General features: G+C 40.5%; 1 protein-coding gene across 2 annotated transcripts in view; it reads left to right on the top strand.

Annotated features, from left to right (window-relative positions):
* SLC28A3 (solute carrier family 28 member 3) overlaps positions 1 to 20451 on the top strand; it is a 147059-nt gene extending 126608 nt beyond the window's left edge. For both annotated transcript variants that reach the window (XM_075598943.1, XM_075598949.1), the window contains 7 exons: positions 5233 to 5363; positions 7518 to 7686; positions 9085 to 9282; positions 11902 to 11983; positions 13310 to 13408; positions 13671 to 13797; positions 18374 to 20451. In XM_075598943.1, coding sequence (XP_075455058.1) covers positions 5233 to 5363; positions 7518 to 7686; positions 9085 to 9282; positions 11902 to 11983; positions 13310 to 13408; positions 13671 to 13797; positions 18374 to 18512 — 945 coding nt within the window. In that variant the 3' untranslated portion in view covers positions 18513 to 20451. The remainder of the gene's footprint in view (positions 1 to 5232; positions 5364 to 7517; positions 7687 to 9084; positions 9283 to 11901; positions 11984 to 13309; positions 13409 to 13670; positions 13798 to 18373) is intronic.
* The last annotated feature ends 791 nt before the right edge of the window (positions 20452 to 21242 follow it).

Here is a 21242-nt window from a genome sequence, read left to right as displayed (position 1 = left end):
TGCATTCTCAGAGACGCATTCCTAAGGACTTGGTGGTTCCCGACAGCAAACCCTTCATACCCCCAAGTTTGTCCCTGAAGTCCTGACCTGGGGTCATTCTTCAAAATCCGCAGGCCATCCAGGTTTTATGAAGACTTTCAACCTTATTCCCGGAATTTTTGGTGGCCCAAAATGTCCCAAGATATTTTGGAATATTCCCGCACTTATCCTACTGTATCTGCGCGCAGAACAAGACACTTCGTCAAAAACCCCAAGGTTTCCTCCTACCTTATCCAGTCCCCGACCGTCCCTGGTCCCATATTTCTATGGATTTCATAGTGGAGCTACCCAAATCCATCTTTACGGATCAAATTTTTCGGATTCATGGGATCCCTTCTATCGTTTCTGACAGAGGGTCCCAGTTTGTGTCCAAGTTTTGGAGAACTTTCACTAAGAGATTGGGTATCTCTTCCTCCGTCTCCTCTGCATATCACCCACAGTCCAACGGACAGACAGAGAGGATTAACCAGTCCCTGGAAAAGTACCTAAGATGCTTTATATCTGACTCCCAGGATGATTGACTCAACTCCTCCGTTGGGCGGAGTATGCTGTTAATTCGGCCAAGAATGAAGCCACCCGTGAGTCGCCTTTTTTGATAAATTATGGGTTTCACCCTCCCTGCTTGCCCATCTCTAACATTCCTTCTGCGGTACCGGCCGTAGACAAACGTATTTCTTCTCTCCAAACAGCATGGTCCAGGATTCAAACGACCCTTCTCAACTCCTACCACAGATCTAAACTTCAGGCCGATTGCCGCAGTCATCCTGCGCCCAGGTACAGGCCAGGGGATTTGGTATGGCTCTCATCTAAAATTATCCACTTAAAGGTACCATCCCCAAAATTGGCACCTAAATTCCTGGGCCCTTTTCCTATTTTAGAACAAATCAATCCTGTGGCATTTCTCCTCCAGCTACCACACAGTATGAAGATCCCCAATGTTTTTCATGTTTCTCTCTTAAAACCTTTCGTCTCCAGTCATTTCTTCCTGGACCAGACTCGCAAGCCGGATCCAGTTACCATCCAAAATAACGAAGAGTATGAGGTTCAATCTCTATTGGATTCCAGAGTGTCCAAGGGTCAACTCCAGTTCCTGGTACAATGGAAAGGTTTTGGAGCCGAGGAGAGGTCTTGGGTTCCCTTAAAGGACATTCACACTCCGGCTCTTCTTAGAGCCTTCAGAAGGAGGTTTTCCAGAGAAACCTTTTGAGGACTGTCCAGATGCCGTTCCTGAAGAGGGGGGTACTGTTAGGAACCTGATTTGTCAGCGCCGTCCGTGCAACACACAGACTACCCTCAGGGAGACTCAGGGCACGCAGCACAACCTCCACTTACCTGCCTCTAATGCATTTCTTCTATTGACTGTTATATTCTCTATTTCGGTTTATTGTTTAGATTAAATTGTTTTGAATTGTGATGGCTTGTTGTTTTTTTTTTTGTTTTTTTACAGATTGGTTAATGTTTTTATTTAATGATGTGTTTTGGTAGCTACTGGTTGTAATGTATGTGATACCTAGTGGTTGTATGAATTGATTGTTGTGTTGGCTTTTACTGTATGTATTAAATGTATTGTTTGGCTAATGGTATGATTTATGTAATTGATTGCCTAGTGGTTTTAATTATTTTATTGATTAGCTAGTGGTTTTATTTAGGTAATTGCTTGGTTGGCTAGTGCTTTTAATTTTTGATTTTGGGGGTTTAGGTGCTTGTTATACTGTATATGTTTTATTATTGTGTATTTTGGATATTCATGCTTTTGAATTAGGGTGACCATTGACTGCTATAGTAAATTATCATGCCCATATTGTATGGGTATGATGTAATACTATGCCAACCAATGGATACAGGGTGGGTATAGTGGGTCCAGGGTGGGGGGTTGGGCCCCCTTGGTGGGTAGTGGGGGAAGGTGGGTTAACCCCTTAATTACTATAGCGGTTATTAACCGCTTAGGTGATTAAGGGGTTAGGGGCCATTAGGTTTATTTTTTAATGTATTCTTGCTGGCATCGGAGGACATGGCCCTGCAGTATGCTGACGAGGATGCACTTCATGATGGCAGGGGTAAGTAGAATGGTTTTTATTTACTTTATTTATGCTGCATGGCTAATGTTTTGTGTAATAATGGGCAAATGATCTATAATCCATACCTGGATAATAGTTAGTTTGCATATTAATGTACTGTATGTGTTTGGGGGTGGGAGGTGTATTTAGTGAAATGTAGGCCATCTTTATTTTTATTTACAACACGAATGGTAACGCAGCCAAGCGGGGACCCCCGGACACCACCCGAGGACCCCCGGACACCCGTGGGAACAGACCGGAGACCCCTGCCAGCCTATGTTATCAATCGTGTGTTCAAATAAATAAATAATGGTTTTATGTGGGGGTACAGGGGGTGGGTTGTGTATTTGTACTTTCTACATATTTTAATTTAAATGTTATTACTAGTGTAGATGAGCAGGGGGTCTATGGAACAGAAATGCGTTGATTTCAGGTCCAGGGACCACCTACTTCCTGAGATACAGGCCCCGTTATGGGGTGCCTGTATCTCCTATGCATGTAAATGGCCCGCGTCATGTGACCGGGACATTTCAATGCATAGGAGATACCAACACCCCATAACGGGGCCTGTATCTCGGGAAGCAGGGGGTCCATGGACCTGAAATCAATGCGGATCTGCTCTGGAGACCCCCTGCTCATCTACAATAGTAATAAAATGTGAATTAAATATTTTTTATTTCGGCCGAGATTTGCCCAGAGAGAGGCGTCTCTCTCTCTCTGCAGCAGATAGAACTCGCCGGGTGAGCCCTTTTCAGAGGGCTGATCATCTCGTCACCAGCTACTCACCATTTTTGCAAATTTTGCTGTCACTGGTATTCGGGACTTTCTGCATACCGTGATAGCAACGCTGTCAAAAATGGCAATTTAAAAACCTTGGCGATTTTTTCATCGGAAACCATATATATGGTTGGAGCACCCCCATAACCCCTAAACTTGGTCCTGGGTAACCTGGGCATTAACTGGGCATTCCCCCTTTACCCAGGGACCCCTTGACCATTCAAGGGACACCTGACATTCCTATTCCCTATTTGCCTTTCTGGTTTGTGCTGAAGCAGGGAATCCTAGTGGTGAGTCGCGCAAGCTCTTTCAAGGGGAGATTTTGACAGAGCAATGTGTCTATATGTATCCGGGAATCTGACCTGATTCCCGGGTACATTTTGGGGGTTTTCAGCAACTCTGGCCCCCGGCTAGCTGGACACACTCTGACAACACTTTCTCCGTAATACCTCCTTGAATCTCATAGCCCAGAAATCCCTGCTTGCTGTCACTCCTGGAAAGGTAAAACCACATACTGTACATTCTTTATTGTCGCATAATTATTCACAATGCATATACAATCACTGGGAACAAGAGCTGACACTCACCTCAAAACACGGATCAGAGGTAAGCAAACAGGCTTAACCTTTATTAGAGAGCCTGGTTATCACTTCATCATTACCCCGCCCCCCCCCCTGCCCGTCCATTATCTTCTTATACCCCAAGGTCCTTACCTCCAAATATTCCCCCGCTTCTCATACCCGAACCCTATTGTGTGGGGGCTCGGGGTGGGGGGGGGCTGATTCATACGTTTATCCTGGACCCAGTGATTTATTTTTTTGACCCTGAAAGTGTCCCTGGCCCGGCACCTTTGGGGGCCTGGCTGGCCGCATTATGTTTTAGAAAAGGCCCAAGATCGGGCCCAACTTCTGCGTCTGGCTGCCGAGGCTTCTGTGTAGTGTGGAGCTCTCTCACACCAATATCCACCCTGGTGTACCAAGTTGCCACCAGAAGTTGGGCCTGTCCATAAGTCAGGCCCAAACTTGCCATCCGCCATGAGACCGGAGGCCTCCCCAAGATAAAATTGATTGAGGAAGAGGAGGGGGGGTGAGAGATTGAGGGAGAGGAATGAGGGATTGGGGGAGAGGAGTGGGGGATTGAAGGAGGGGGATTGAGGAAGAGTGAGAGAGCTGGTTTGAGTGAGATGAGTGGGGAATTGAGAGAGAAAGGGGTTTGAGTGAGAGGAGGGGGGATTGAGTAAGAGAGATGGGGGATTAAGTGAGAGAGGATGGGTGATTGAGTGAGATGGAGGATTGAATGAAAGCAGTTGGGTGAATGAGAAAAGGGGGGCATTGAGTGAGAGAGGGCTGTGGGATTGAGAAAGAGGAGGCGGGCATTGAGTAAATGAGGAGGGGAGCATTGAGTGAGAGAAAAGGGGGAATTGAGAGAGAGAGCAGGGGGAGTATTGAGTGAGAAAAGAGTATTTAGGGCATTAAGTAACAGAGAAGGGGTGAGTGAGAGAGGAGGAGAGAGTGATAAGAGGGGTAGAGAGAGAGGAAGGGGTGAAGAGAGTGAGAAGGGGTGAGAGTGAGACGTGGTGGGGGAAGAGTGAGAGAAAAGAGGGAGAGGAGGGGGAAGAGGAGAGGGGGGATTGAGTGAGAAAAGGAGTGGGTGAAGGGGGAGAGTGAGATAGAAGGGGGGATTGAGTGGGTGTTAGAGAGGAGGGATTGAGGGAAAGAGGAAGTGGATAGTGAGTGAGAGAGGAGAGAAGGATATTGAGTGGAGGAAAAGTGAGAAAGAGAGGGAGAGAGGATGAAGAGTGAGAGATTGATGAGAAGAGTAAGATAGTTATAGAGAGGGGGAGAAAGGAGGTGAGAGAAAGGTAGTGTGTGTGTGAGAGACAGAGTGAAAGAGGAAGGAGTATAAGAGATAGAGAAAGGGGGCTTGCAGGGCCCCTTACATGCGGATCCAAGGTGGAAACTTTAGACCTCCTTCCTCTGCCAGGATCCTTCCGAATGGCCCTGTATGGTTGCCACCTGCTCGACAACTGCACTGTCAGCAGCATCGGAACCCCCCCCCCATCAGCTCAACTGCCCTTCTTAACAACCACTACCCCTCCCCCCTCCCACCCCCGGACAATTTCCCCTGCTCAGTCCAGGGCAATGGTCAAGTTTCTGTCCTACCATTGTCAAAGCCTAATTACAATGGTCCCTTTGAAGAAGATGCAGGGCAGAAAATACAGATATTCTAGGTGCATCTTATACATGGACTACTATACTACAGATTTCACATGTACTTTTAGAGAATATATACTTTTTCTCTTTTTTTTGAGATAATCAGTCATCAATCTATTACATTTCTTTTTAAATGGGAATTTTAGGTTTCCTCTTCACACTTGCTAACTGCTTCTGTGATGTCTGCCCCAGCAGCATTGGCTGTAGCTAAGCTATTTTGGCCAGAAACTGAACCCGTAAAGATTGATATGAAAAATGGACTACAACTGGAGAAAGGGTAAGCGGAAAAACAATTGTAACCATACCAGATTATGATTGTAGATCTCTTGGTTTTGTCATGGTAGATGAGTTGAGCAGTTGTGCTCAACTCTACTCCTCAAGATCCTACAAAAGGTCAGGTTTAAGGATATCCGCACTGAACAGCTCATCCATGTGGGGAATCTATCCACCCGCATGGCTGCTATACAGAGGGGTAAAATCACAATTAACTTTGCACCACACAATCCCGCTGCAATCTGCTTCCAACAGGCAGGTCAGTACACTTAAGTGGGATCTGGCTTACTATAACCTGTAATCTGCTAACATTCCTGATTCAACTTGGCACATAGGCTCTGTGCCTTACAATGTATAACAGGACACAATAATGATGTCCACTTCACTGAACATGGGACTATGCACTTGCTCTACATAATATAGTTTAAGGATTCTTTAGAAGTATAAAGAACCCTATGCTAAAAAGTATATGAAGTGTTCACTAATCATTTCAATTACTTTCACAATCAGAGAGGACTATTCAATTGCCCCACTATTTATAGGACTGCCTGTAATTAGGTTACTACATAGGCAATCATCTACACTGTTGCCACTGTGACCACAGATACATAGTATCAAGACCTAGATGCAAATCATTCTTTTTTCCACTGAATTTCTCTCTAAGAGACCTGCAGCCAACTCACTGTCTACAATTAATTTTTGGAAACATGCTGAGCACTGGGGCTCTAATTTAAGCCATTCCAACTGCTAATGCATATGTACACGTTAAATATCTAGGTACTATTACCAACACAGCCGTGAGTTTTGGTATCTTTTCCTGGGGATCAACACACTTTTAATTCACTGTAGTTTTATATGCGCCATTATAGGTATGTCATGTATCTGTAAGCTGTAGCTATATTAATATGCCTATTAATGTACTAGTTTATTTTTTTATTAAATGTACTAATTTAGCAATATCTCGTTAATTGCTTCGGTGGAGTGCACCCCGAAGAGATCTCTTTGCTCTGTGCACGCTCTAGTACATTTCTGGATATTCTCTGTATATATCCCAGGTAGCACGCACCTCTTTATATAAATACCCCGAGAGTTGGAGCAAAGTTTTCTCTCTATCTGTTTGGATTGAATATAGCATAAAAAAATCATAAGAGTATATGCGCTAGCCTAATTCATAGATAGTGTGGGCAATACCCTTTCAAATTAATAGGTTTACACATGCTTTTTATTATGAGCTTTAGTGAATGGCAAATTCAGCAAAAATGGATCACTGTATGTATACAAAATAGGGGCCTATTCTAGTAGCTGTGTTAAGTAGAGAATCTTTGACCTGGAATTTGGAATTTTAAAAATAGGGCGAATGTACCTAAACCTGCCGCCGCATTCTTTTAGCCCTCTCTTCTTTCGAATGTAATAACTTTACATCGGCGAATGTTACAATGAATATTTGATATTCAATTTGTTTAATCCATTGTGATGCCCACACAAAGTACCCATAATGCAAGTGAATGGGCCTGATTGGAGACGGAGCCTTGAATATTTTCACCTGCCAATAAACGCCATACTCGCGGCGATGTTTAATCTCTATGAATAATTCACATATTTCTAGTGATTCTGTAAGTGCATATTCTTGTCGAAAGAGCATTTGTGGGCAAACATTAATCTCACCATATTCTAAAAGACATTCTCAGATGTCCAAACCATGCAATAAGAAAAAAAAATATATATATATGTATTCTTATTGCATGGTTTGGACATCTGAGAATGTATATATATTTATTTATTTATCATAAAAAATGGACAATATATTAAGCGACTCAGTAATTGTGTTCGGTTTATATACTGTAGCTCTGATGAGTGATCTTCCCACTTATGGCATGTTAATTCTGTTTGAAGGAATAAACATTGCAAAAAACAAGTCAAGATTGCGTGGTTTGTTCTGTATGTTTATTCACATGGAATGTGAGATTTCAATAGACAACCCCCCTGCTAGTTATTGTCTTGTGAACTCGCATGAATGAAAGACAACCTCACAGCTACTAGAATATACCCCATAGAGTGGGTTTATACATCTATCTCATGCAACTTATTTTACTTTGCTGGCATGCTGCATTGAAGGGAAAATGCCCTTATAGTTGTCATGTTCCATGTTTTGATCCAGGGATGCTAGAAACATATTGGAAGCAGCAAGTCAAGGGGCTTCTGCATCCATTCCTCTGGTGGCGAACATTGCAGTGAACTTGATGGCCTTTCTTTCCCTGTTGGCTTTCTTCAATTCAGCCCTTTCATGGCTGGGTAATATGTTTGACTATCCACAGTTCAGCTTTGAGGTATGTATGTATCAAGTTATTTATATAGTGCCAATGGTCTTTTATTTAAAGGGGCAGTCACGTCTTATGACCAAAATGTGCTAATGGCGGTGACCCGCTTAAAGGGTTATATCTGGGTGATTGATCTGATTTGATCAATTTCTAACAGCGATAAGTTTTTATTCAATCATTTGTTTACGTTAGTTTGCAAACATTTAGTTGGATTTCCTTTTGCTACTCCCTTCATTTGGTGCAACGCTGCATTTAACATGAGCTTGCATGGGCTACTTACCCTTCTCTTATCTCTATTAACTCTCTGATAAGGACTCTGTGGGATAAGAACTGAAGAAATACTTTAGGGGATACTGTATATGTAATTGAAAGTTTGCTACTAAAAATGATTTTGTCAGAAAATAGATGCACAGAAAAATAGTTAGTGCAGATCCGTGCGCCAATGAATAAAACCAATGTTTACGTGTTGAGTGGTGTGTATTTTAAATTTATTTTTCACAATGGAAAAAAATAAGCTATGGGGTGGAGAGAGGCAGAGTTTTTATTTTGACTGTGGCACACATATGTAAAACATATGTAATATTTAACATCAAGTATGCTCCACTTCTGTGCGCCAAATAGGCGCAAGCAATTCTTAATGCATTCACATGTATGAACATGACGCACACCATACAATGAATAAGAAAATGTGTGTCAAATGTTAGAAAATGGATAACAACATACCAACATATGCTGCTAATAATTTTAGGTGACATTTGACTTTTTGACGCATTGCACTCTTTCAATTTGTTTAAAAAAAAAACTATTCTTTGTTTGTAGACCCTTCATATTAATACCCCCCAAAAGGTTCTGAAATTCAAACAAAAAGGTTCTAGAATTCAGTATTTTTCCTTTATGTAGGGAAGAAATATATCCAAAGATTTCTCTGCAGTGTTTTTTCCCTTTATGTAGCTACATCTTCAAGGCTGGGATAAATTTAACCCAGTGGGCAGCCCAGGGCGTGCTGTAGCTACTACATCAGGGGATCTGGTACCCAGGGAGCCCCATGATGTAGTAGCTGTATGTCCAAAAATCCTGCTGGTTTTGCTAGGGCAGATCATGTTGCAATCTGAACTGATGGCGAACAGAAGGGGGATCACTCCGCCCTTCCATTCCATTAATGATGTGACCAATTAACAAAGCGGTCACATGATCAGATCGTCGGAGGGTCCGTGGCAGTCTGGCCTCATGGCCGTTCCGACACTCAAAGTGTTCATTGATCATTTACGGAAATATTCGTTTTTAAGTCACTTTACTTATAGATATAACTTTTAGAATACTATTGCAACTTTTATATGATGCTAATATCCAAGGAAGGTGGCACCATGTTATGTTTATAGTTGCTAATGAACTTTGTTTACTAACCAGGTGATATGCTCTTATGTCTTCATGCCATTTTCTTTCATGATGGGTGTGGACTGGGAAGACAGCTTCATAGTAGGAAAACTTATAGGATACAAGACTTTTTTCAATGAGTTTGTTGCTTATGAATACCTTGCCGGCATGATCAACAAGAGAATAGAGGATGGACCAATGTATATAAATGAGACAAAGCAGTTTATGTCGGTAAGTAGTACAAATCTGTGCAATTCTTAAGTTATGAAATTTTTTTTGTAATCTTTCTTTTGTTTGTTTTTGTTTACTGTATACTGTATATATTCTGCTAAATTGGAAGAAATTCTTTGCTCAATTCATGTTTTAGAATGGTACCTAATTATTCCAGAAGGCTTTATAATATCATTGTTTATCTATGGAGCATAAATTTTGTGGTATTTCTAGTGATCAAGCTGTATCTAAAAGGCAGACGCTTGTATTTATTATGCAGGAAAAATATAATCTTCTGCATCCATTTCTTTGGTTGCAAACGTTGCAGTGAACTTGATGGCCTTTGTTTTCCCGTTGGTTTCTTTTATTGCAACCAGTTCCTGGTTGAGTAATATGTTTGACTCTGCACTTTTGAGCTTGATGCACATGCACTTTTCTAGCCCAGCTTCGAAGATATTTGATCACACAAATATACTGTATGCTCCTGCTACTGACTTTATTAGCTGTGCTTTTCCTCTATTGTCTTGTGGCCTCAGAAGAAAATGTCCTCTTTCTCGTCCCTCATAGACCTTTTTCAATAAGCTGGGAAGATGTTTCCCCATGCTGGAGAAGAGTTCAGCTCCTTTCAAATTAATAGAAATAATATCTTTTTCAGTAAGGAGAAGATTTTTACAAAAAACAAACAGGATCAGCACTCAAAATGAATAATGATGGACATACATGTTCATTTTGGTCTCACCAAGTTTCAAAAAAGTAGCAATACAGAAAAATCGGCACACACAGGGAAAGGAAATGTTAGCAGAGACAGACTGTTATATGTGCACAATAGAGCAACGTTTCAAGTCCCCCTGGCACCTTTGTCAGGCTTTTTTGATACATTAAAGAAGAAACTTGGTGACACCAAAAGCAAAACGTAAGTCCTTTATTATTATTTTTGAGTGCTGGTTTTTGTATAGTAAAGAAGATGACTCTTTCTGGAATCGCTGGTTCGCCAAATGAAGATTTTCTTAATTAAATTCTATATATTTCAAATAGTCCACGGCACGGTTCATTTAATCAGGGACAAAATAGAAAACATCTCTTACAGCATAATTTCAGTCATCAGGTTTGCATCATTCAGGCATATAGAATGTAGTTATAGAGTGGAGAATCATTAAGTTGGTATTCTTTGCTTGGTGGTAAAAGTTTCTGAATCCTATAAATCTAAAATACAATCTTTTTTTCATTTCTCTCAAACATGTTTCTCTCACTGTCAGCTCAAAATGCTCTTGGTTAATTATTAATATTAGAAGACTGTTTCTTCATTTAGCAATATTTACTGTGACATACAGTAGAAGAAACTATTTGTTCTGTTACAAAGTAACCACAGTTAATCCTTTGTTAAGACCTAACTCCATTGTATTGTCTTACTAACTAACCTTCTATTGAATTAATCTTTGAATTCAAACTCTTGCAACTTCAGCAAACATTTCTACACCTGGCTGTGTTTAACTTCTTATCATTGCAGTCTAACTTAATACTAAATTAACTAGTTGCATGCTGGAATATATATGTATAAGTGCGTCGACGAGTATTCTAAAACTTGCCTTGGAAAATCTGGGGCTATCACCAACAAGATCCAGGTACATGCAGGGTACATGTTGCAACATTTCAGTGACATTTCTTAAGAGACTAATGGCCCATCGGATTAACACAGCGGGGGTTTGAATGGTACTGCCAGGGACCCCCGCTGTTAATCCGATGGGCCATTAGTCTGTCTGCAGAAATGTCACTGAAATGTTGCAGCATGTACCCAGCATGTACCCAGCATGTACCCAGGATGTACCCAGCATGTACCTGGGTCTTGTTGGTGATAGCCCCAGATTTGTTTTAGAATACTCGTCGGCACTACAGTATATACTGTAGAGAATAAGCATAATTAATTTTTAGGATGATTTCAAGTGTATCTTCATATAGTTGTATGCATCTTGCGGTGTGGATGCAGGATCATAGCACCGCTAGCTGTATTGTGTTAGACAGGGTGAGTGCGAGTTCATTCGATTTTTTTATGGAGAAGATTTTTGTTCAATAAACTGTGAAGCTGTTATCCCCCTGTAAGGCTGTGATTATACAGCCAAACTGCAGGGCGCGCGTGGGCTTCTGTGATGTCACATTAGCGACATCGCAGAGTGACGTGCACAAGCACATGCTACTGCGTGCACGGCTGCAGGCTGAAATCGGTTTTGTGATTGGACGGCCGCGTCACATGACGCAGTCGTTGCAACCAGAAAACAAATTTGCAAAACGCTTCCACTGTCGCCCGCATTGACAGTCGCGCTTGTATAAGCGCTTTCAGTGTATGTCTAATTTTTTTTTTGGCAGTGCACAGTGCCGCAAAATGCGGCACCACGCGCGTTTTTATGTATAATCCCAACCTTAGAGAAGATGTATCTCTCACATTTAAGTGGAGCTAATCTCTTCTCCAGCACAGAGTAGAAAAGTTTCACAAAATATACTGTAGATTGTAGCATGAGCCCTATCAGACTACAGACCACTTCTTTCTAATCCATTATTGTGACTCATATTTCTCCTTAGCTATTAGTATTATCATTCCTTTCTTATTATTTAATTATTATTTCCCTATTGTATCTGTTTAATTAGATTCGGTCTGAAACCATTGCAACGTATGCCTTGTGTGGATTTGCAAACTTTGGATCTTTGGGAATTACAATTGGAGGACTAAGTATGATCCAATATACTGTAATAGTGGCAAAAAGAACCAATTTCTGTTTGTGTGCCTTTTATTTATAGCGTAAAGTAAGATGTTTAGAAGATGTATTATATAAACCCAAAAGGGAGATTTAAATAACTGTGCTGTCAATTGTAAAGTTTTAGTGTATCCCTTTAGTTAAAACATGCAAAATATGTACATATATAGTTTATATACAGTATAAGTTCCATATGTGTTTAATGCAGGTATATTACAATATCATCACATAGGGATCTAATAAATACAACTCTCAAAGTATCAAAGTCTCCCAGATGCAAACCCAAACCTACAATGCACACAGCATTTTCACCCTTCTCACTGTCACCCAGTGGAGTGTAAAAATCACAAGGCTAGAGCTTGAAAAGGCGGATGTTGCCTGATGAAAGCATGTACTTCCGGGGTGGGCAGGACGTGGTGAGACGATTGGCATCATCGCATCTGGATAAACAAATGTAGTCATTCTGCCAGAGGTGGGGAAGTGGCGTGATGACACAAATCATGTAATTGCGCTAGTGTGTAAGGAAATCATATGGAGGATTCTTTCAAAAGTTATCACGTCTGCAACCTTGGTGTAAAACAGAGATACAACTTGGGTTTTTCGTTTAGTAGTTATCTGGGGTTATTGGGGATCATTTATTAAACTGTGATAGTACAGACCTGAAACTGCCAGTGACTTGAATGTGAGTTTCCATGCGTCATTGCCCAATCTGCAGTATTGCAGTTTAATTAATAACCCCCACAGCCTCCATGGTGTTTCACCTTATATACCAAGGCTCTATTTTTACCATGTTGATGTCTCTATTAAATTTAAAGCAACTATACTCTTTACCTAACTTTTTTTTTTTAACACAATGAGAACCTGGTGGCTCCTCCTGAGCTGAACAGAGTTAATTTCAACTTCAGACACCCTCCCCCCCCTTAACCCCCCTCTCTCCCAATTCCCAAGATACTTAGCGGTGAATTTACTGGTATAATTTACTGGTTTGTGTAGGGTGTTTAAATGGTCATCCAATAGGAAGCCCACATAGCATGGGAGATTTGAACGGCCATTTTGTTTCCACTAGAAGTGCAGAGACACCGGTAACTTCACTGGTACGTATCTCAGAAACTAAAATTAACGCAGTTTATCTCCAAAGGACCCCTTGGTTTTCATCCTGTAAAAAAAAGGGGAAGATGTTAAAAAAACATGCAAGTGGGATTGCTGCTATAATATGTGTTTATTATTTTTACTGCAAGGCAACTTGTCCTTTATTACTTCATACATGCAAATAATTTTTGTATTGTTTATTCTCTTGTCAGCATCAATGGCTCCCAGCAGAAAAAGTGACATTGCAAGTGGTGCTATCAGGGCTATGATTGCTGGTACTATTGCTTGCTTCATGACTGCTTGCATTGCAGGTACTATATTTAATTATCATTTTATACACTGGACATCATAAGGTATTATGAATGTTAAGATTTGGATCAAAGTCAGTTTGACAATAATGCTAACGTTCTGTGATGACTCAGCTGACTTGGTCATGATATCAAAACAAATATTGTTTGCTACCTCTAACTGTGGTCACTGACTACGTTGCTAGTTTGTTTGGGAGCAATGTAATACCTGCATAATATAATGGCTGCTACAATGTAACTAACATTTTTGTCACACCATTTCCAGGAATATTGAGTCCCCCGGTTACACAATATGCATGCAGAAATGGGTTAGAAAATGCATTCTTCAATTCAACAAGTTTGCCTAATAACTCAACAGAAATAGTTGACTGCTGCTTGAACCTTTTTAAATGGTACAGTATATGAAATATCCATTATTTTTATCCATTATTTTGAAATCATCTATTTTTTAATTGTACACTCAGGGCCGCCAAAAGGATGGTTTGGCCAGGGTTGGTGTCCCGGGCCTGGTGAGTTGAGGGTGGCCCGGACGGCACTGCAAGTTGGGCCTGACCTGGCCTGGCACTGCAAGTTGGGCCAGGCCCATCTGCTGGTCCTCTCGCGGCCGGGCCCCGGCTCTCCCTTAGCAGCAGTCTGCATTACTCTATCTCTCTGTCCCACGCCGACGGGCCTCTCTGATGTCAGCGCACCGGAAGTGCACTGGCATCAGCGCCCTCTGCTTCCGGCGCGCAACAGCATGAGAGGGAGGCGTGTCGGAAGCTCAGCGTGGGACAAAGGTATGGAGGCATGCAGGCTACTGCTGAGGGGAGAGTCAGGGTCCGGCTGCAAGATCTCTGGCAGCTGGGCCTGGCCAGAGGTCGATCCCAAATTGCAGTGCCGTCCGCAGGGACCCCATATCCACTGGACCCGGCCTGATCATCCTCAAGTTAAGTCTTTTATTTTATATGTATTGTGGGTTCTTTTTAATATGTATTGGGGAGGTGGGAGTATATTTTTATATGTATTGGGGGTGGGCTGTTTAAAAATATGTATTGGGGAGGTGGGGGGTCTTTTTCATATGTATTAGGGGTGGGGGTCTTTTTCATATGTATGGGGGGCTTTTTTATATATATGGGGGGTGGGGGTCTTTTTTATATGTATTGGGTTGGGCTTTTTTTAAATATGTATTGAGGAGGTGGGGGTCTTTTTAAAATGTATGGGGGGTCTTTTTTATATGTATCGGGGGTCTTTTTTTATGTATTTTGGGTTGGGGGTCTTTTTTATATGTATTGGGGGCTTGGGGAAATTTGTATATGTATTGGGGAGCTTGGGGGTATTTTTATATGTATAGTGTGGCTTGGGGGTATTTTTATATGCATTGGGGGTATTTTATATGTATTGGGGGCTTGGGGTAATTTTTATATGTATTGGGGGCTTGGGGGAATTTTTATATGTATTGGGAGGCTTGGGGGTATTTGTATATGTATTGGGGGGCTTGTGGGTATTTTTATATGTATTGGGGGCTTGGGGTATTTTTATATGTATAGGGTTGTTTTTTTTTATATGATGTGTGTATATATGTATACCCCACATATATATATGTTAATATATATACTTCACGGAAACAGCCCTCACTAAACTAACTGATGACCTCCATGCTGCCAAAGACAGAGGTCATTACACTCTGCTCATATTACTCGACCTCTCTGCAGCATTTGACACCGTGGACCACCCTCTTCTCCTTCACATTCTCCATACTCTTGGTATTCGGAACAAAGCTCTATCCTGGATCTCATCCTACCTCTCCCATCGTACTTTCAGTGTCTCTTCTGCTAACACCTCCTCCTCCTCTATTGATCTCTCTGTGTGGGTACCCCAGGGCTCTGTCCTGGGACCTCTTCTCTTTTCTCTGTACACACTCTCTCTAGGTGACCTAATAACATCTTTTGGGTTTAATTATCACCTCGATGCTAACGACACACAAATATACTTTTCAATACCTGACCTTACACCTGCTGTACAAACCAAAGTTTCTGAATGTCTCTCTGCTATATCATCCTGGATGGCCCTCCGCCGCCTTAAACTCAACATGGCTAAAACAGAGCACCTCATACTTCCTCCCAAAGCTGGCCCTACTACCTCCTTCCACATTACTGTTGGAACTACGATCATTCACCCAGTAGCCCAAGCACGCTGCCTAGGTGTCACACTCGACTCCTCTCTCACATTTGCCCCTCACATTCAAAACATTTCTAAAACCTGTCGCTTTTTCCTCCGCAATATAACAAAAATACGCCCTTTCCTCTGTTGCTCGACTGCTAAAACTCTGACTCGGGCCCTCATTCTCTCCCGTCTTGATTACTGTAACCTCCTGCTGTCCGGCCTTCCTGCCTCTCGCCTGTCTCCCCTACAATCTATCCTAAACGCTGCTGTCAGAATCACTCTACTCTTAGCTAGATCTGTCTCAGCATCTCCCCTCATGAAATCCCTCTCCTGGCTTCCGATCAAATCCCGCATCTCACACTCCATTCTTCTCCTCACTTTTAAAGCTTTACACTCTTCTGCCGCTCCTTACATCTCAGCCCTAATTTCTCATTATGCACCATCCAGACTCTTGCGTTCTTCTCAAGGATGTCTTCTTTCTACCCCCTTTGTATCTAAAGCCCTCTCCCGCCTTAAACCTTTTCCCCTGACTGCCCCACACCTCTGGAATGCCCTTCCCCTCAGTACCCGACTAGCACCCTCTCTATCCACCTTTAAGACCCAACTTAAGACACACTAGCTTAAAGAAGCATATAAATAGCACTGTGGATAATACTGGACACATGATACATAAACTTGGCCCCCTGCAGATGCACTTACCAGAACTCCCTCCTACTGTCTCTGTACGTTCTCCCTACCTACCAATTAGACTGTAAGCTCCTCGGAACAGGGACTCCTATTCCTTAATGTTACTTTTATGTCTGAAGCACTGATCTGTTATTTATATTATCTGTTATTTATTTGGTTACCACATGTATTACTACTGTGAAGCGCTATGTACATTAATGGCGCTATATAAATAAAGACATACAATACAATACAATACAATACATATATGCAGTGTTCTACAAACCTATACATTTGCTCGCCCCGGGCGAGTGGATTTAACCCCCGGGCGAGTAAATATTGGCCCAAGCAGCACACGTTTGGTACTAGGTGGCGAGTAGATTTTTTTGTGTGGCGAGTAGATTTTTTGGTGATTTGTCAACCACTGCATATATGTATGTGTATGTATGTATGTGGGGTTAAATGTATTGTTTTTTTATATGTATTTGGTAGGTGGATTTTTGTATGCATTTGGGTGGGTGGGGGAGGTTGAATATATTTGGGGGGAGGGGAATTTTTTTGTATGTATTTGAGGGTGGGAAGTTGTTTGCATTGGGGGTGGGAAGTTTTTTAGTATATATCTTGTGGGGGAAATTGTGTGATGGGGAGGGAATGATTGAGTATGGGGTAATTGACGGAGGGAGAGGAGAGAGGGGATGAGTGAGGTAAAGAGGGAGTAAGAGCGAAACGCAGGGGAGAGAAATACATGCGAGGCGGGAGAGTGAGACGGGGTGAGATGGAATGGAGAGAAATACATGGGAAGGGGGGGGGGGGATCGAGGGGGCTTGTGAGATGTGAAATGGGGGGTGGGTCGCAATAGCGCCGACATTAGGGGCCTGCTTAAAATGTTTGTCCTGGGCCCCACATTTTCTGTTGGCGGGCCTGCGTACACTATATGTGAAGGCTTACATCATACTGACTTTGTAGAACGATGGAGTTGGATTATTTTCATACTAATCATTTTGTGAATTCTGTGGTTGTATATTATATATACAATTTTTTTATACTGCTACCCAGTGACAGAATAAAAACCTATGATGACATGGAAATTATTAAACAAACTACAGTAAGATTGCTCTATGAAGAAAAGCTGACTTTATTCAGTGAGGGGAGATACAATAATTACTAGTAATTACAACAGCAAATAGTAATCTACTAGTATGTTATTATTATGAAACTGTTTATTTTCACTTAAATGGATTTAAATAATAAAGTTCTACAGTGGTAACAGTTCAATTCTCAATTAACCGCTCTATTGATCCCTGTGGAATCAAAGAGGTTTAATAACTCTTTTAATAATGTAATGTGATGTGATTCAAATGCATATCAGCAAGCACTGTAATATTGCATTTTCTTATAATTTCTGTTAAAGGTTGCATTAAATCTGCATTTAATAGCTTTAATTTCTCACAGTCCATAAAAATAAAGCAATGATTGCCTTTGTTTTCATTCCTTTCTGAAGTTGCAAGTGCACTTAAACAAATGTTAATTTGAAGCAAAGCAAATTATCCATGATAGTTACAGTAGGTGCTTGGGTAATTTGCCACGTAAGCATAGTAGTAATGATACACTTCTTAATTTGACATTTTGGTGTAGTGACAGGGAGAGAGAGAGTGTGTCACCAGTTGTGTGTGTGTGTGTGTGTGTGTGTGTGTGTGTGTGTATATATATATATATATATATATATATATATATATATATATATATATATATATATATACATAAGATACCGTTCGCAAGGGGAATCAGCAGACAGCACTCAGGTTTGTGAAAAATAAACATATATTGTAGAAAAAATGACACAAATTTTTGGTGCAATACTGTACCTGTGCTGAGAAAGGAGCACACTTGAGTACATACTATCTACTAACATCTGGTATGTCTCCCTAATTCATTTGGAGGGACGTTTGAGGTGATATATATACAACTGGCGACAATTAATACATTTGATCTACAGAATTCCTGGAAACTAATTTTGACTGTTCCGTCCAATTCTAGATATACTATAAATTAGTACTTGTGAATTACATGTCAAAGATAAAGACACACAATAAGCATTAGATAGCATTTTTACATGCATCTGTCGCTTGACAAGTCTTCCGTTTTTTTCTCTCTTTTTAGGGTGGTTACAGACAGCCCAACAAATGTTACCATTGGAAGGAACTACACTATGAGCTTACTGACTGGTTGCTGCCAAATGGTGGACTCACCGTCTTTTAATTGTAGTTGGTTTGCTCCATTGTCTGCTCCATTGTTTTAGGCCAAATTTGTTTTTTTTTTGGTTGGACCATTGAGAAGACGGTAATATAAAGAGTTCCAGTATTTCCTCACAGAAAGAAGTGTTTTACGAATGATGATCAGACATGACTCAGTTGGCCCTCCCTTTCTCATGCCTTTATAGCATCTGTCCAGAATAGCTTCAGTATTGTGGCTTCATCCCTCATTCACAATGGGTGATAGTTGTTTTTCATATTGGGGATCATTCACCAAAACATATTAGCTTTGAACACACTAGTGAAAGATTCCCAATATTACATGCACAGTGGAGAGAAATAAAATACCACTGAATGGTATAACAGTAACTGGAAATTAATTATTATTATCTTTTTTGTTTGATTTGAGCCACCAGATTTCATAATATAATACTAAGATAAAATATTCATTTCGTAGAGGGTCTATTTACTTATATACCTCCTTATATATTTACCAAGACACCTGGAGATGCACCTGAGATAGCGGGAAAAGGTTAATGTATTTGGAAATGAATAAGTAAATGGGCCCTAATTGACTAGCCAAAAGTATGTAATTTGGGTGGAGTTTTCAATTATTTTCATATCATACAGAATTGCATAGCCGGAATTAAAGTGTGTCCAAAAAAAGCAGTTTTTTTCACAAAATCTGGACACATGACATGGGCTTAATGAAGACAACAAGATGCAAATGTACTTATCACAGTTTAATGAATAGGTCTCAGAAACTTTAAAATGTTCTACTGTACTTGCAAAACTGTTAAAAAGTTACACCTTCCTCCCAAGGGAGTGCACATTCTTGAGAAAAGCAGTATATGAAGACAAATGTTTAACAATAAAATATATTTTGAGTTGCTATGGCATGCAATTGGATTGATGAGAGAGATTGGTACATTTTCATTTATGCGAAGACCCAAGTCAAATCTTTAGAGAGTCTGTGAAGATTCTGGTAGACGAAAAATGGCCACTCCTGTGATTTCTTCAAGCCCAATGTATTTTACGGGTAGAGTACTCATGTGAGGTGTGTGAAAAGAAAAGGATTTGTCATAATTTTTATGATTTTTTTTTAGTGAAAGTACTCATTGGAAATAGGAATCAGCAGATTATATACACTGCATCTGGAATTTGGGCCAAAGTTATACATTTTATTAATATCACTTTGAAGGTTAAGATATTCTCTCGATTACTAGGCAGTCATATTGGTTACCTTAAAGTTTGGATAGTTATTGTTAATAATGTAATATTAGGCCAATATGCAGACATGATCCAAAAACGCTTCAATTGGGTTTCGTCATTAGCACCCACTAGGGTGGGGGTGAAAAATCCTATTTACCATCAATGGAAAGATTGGATTTCGCAACAGAAATAGATGGTGTTAATTTTTACAAAAATGGAAACCCTATAGTATAAAAAACTCAAATAAAGAGCAAGATATGAACATCTCCTTTTAAGTATACTAAAGGGTTTCTTGAGGCACAGCTTAGGAGACAATGATAATCTTTATACCATATATAATCTACACCAGGGGAGCACAAACTGGTGGGTGCTCCCCCTAGGGGGGTGGGATTTTCCAGGGGGGCGTGCCAGTTTCATAGGCCCCACACTCTTCCCCAAGGCCTCGGCAACTTCTCTTACCTGCTCTCAGCCGGCTCAAATGATGCCGCAGGGTCAAATGGCAAAGTGACATCACATGACGTCGTGAGTCATACAGTATGATGGCGCCAAAGCTGGGAGCAGGTAAGGAGGGGGGCTCTAGCAGGGGTGGGTGGGTTGTTTACATACAAAATGGAAAAGGTGATATTATTGAATGAATAAGCGAAAAAGACCTCCTAACTTGTTAATCACTGGTACAATTTGATTGTTTTTTATGACTTTTTACATGTTTTATCCTTTTTTTTGTTTGTTTAAAAATTGTTGGAAAACTTGTCAATAAAACATATTTGAAAAATAGTGAGAGTGTTAATCAGTAAGAGCTGTGTATGTTTTACTTCTTATTGTTTCTAATTCTAATGTTGTCATCATTTTTTTTTCTTTCTTTCTACACATACATTATCAATAGAACGGTAAAATCTATTCAAACTGCATAATTCACTCAAGTATAATACAGACATTTGTCAACATATTATATACATTGTGCAATAGTTAACCATGTACACAAGATAAATAGTTTTACTATCTCTGAAAATATTAATAAATAACATAATTTATATGTACAGTATATAGGAGTAAATACATTGGGTGGCTTGTAGAGAACTTTTGCACGTGCTGGTGTAACTGCCTAATATTGGACTTTTTATGCTCGAAAAAGTTTCCCAAATTGTCAAACATTTACCACACATTGGAAATTTGCTGTAGAATTGATTCCCTCTTAAAATGTGTTTGAATTTCTCTTGTTACAGAGACTATAAACTATAGAGTTGGGAAGGAAATAAAACACCATTAAATGTATTTATTTATTTATAAATTGTTTTACCAGGAAGAAGTATTGAGAGAGTTACCTCTCGTTTTCAAGTATGTCCTGGGCACAGAGTTATAATGACAGATACATGGTTACAAATACATAGTTACATTAAGTGAGCAAGGTTATACATTATATACAAGACATTGCATGCACAGTAAGATATAGTATATGTTATAGGCGTATGTAACAGTTACAGACCAGATTAAAATGTGAGACAGCTTTAGTTTTGAAAGAACTTAGACTGGTGGTGGCTGTGAGAGTCTCCGGTAAATTGTTCCAG

Source organism: Ascaphus truei, chromosome 1 (genome assembly GCF_040206685.1).
Source record: "Ascaphus truei isolate aAscTru1 chromosome 1, aAscTru1.hap1, whole genome shotgun sequence".
Classification (NCBI taxonomy): domain Eukaryota; kingdom Metazoa; phylum Chordata; class Amphibia; order Anura; family Ascaphidae; genus Ascaphus; species Ascaphus truei.
The sequence above is the reverse complement of the archived record's forward strand: the minus strand, read 5'-3'. Positions and strand labels throughout refer to the sequence as shown.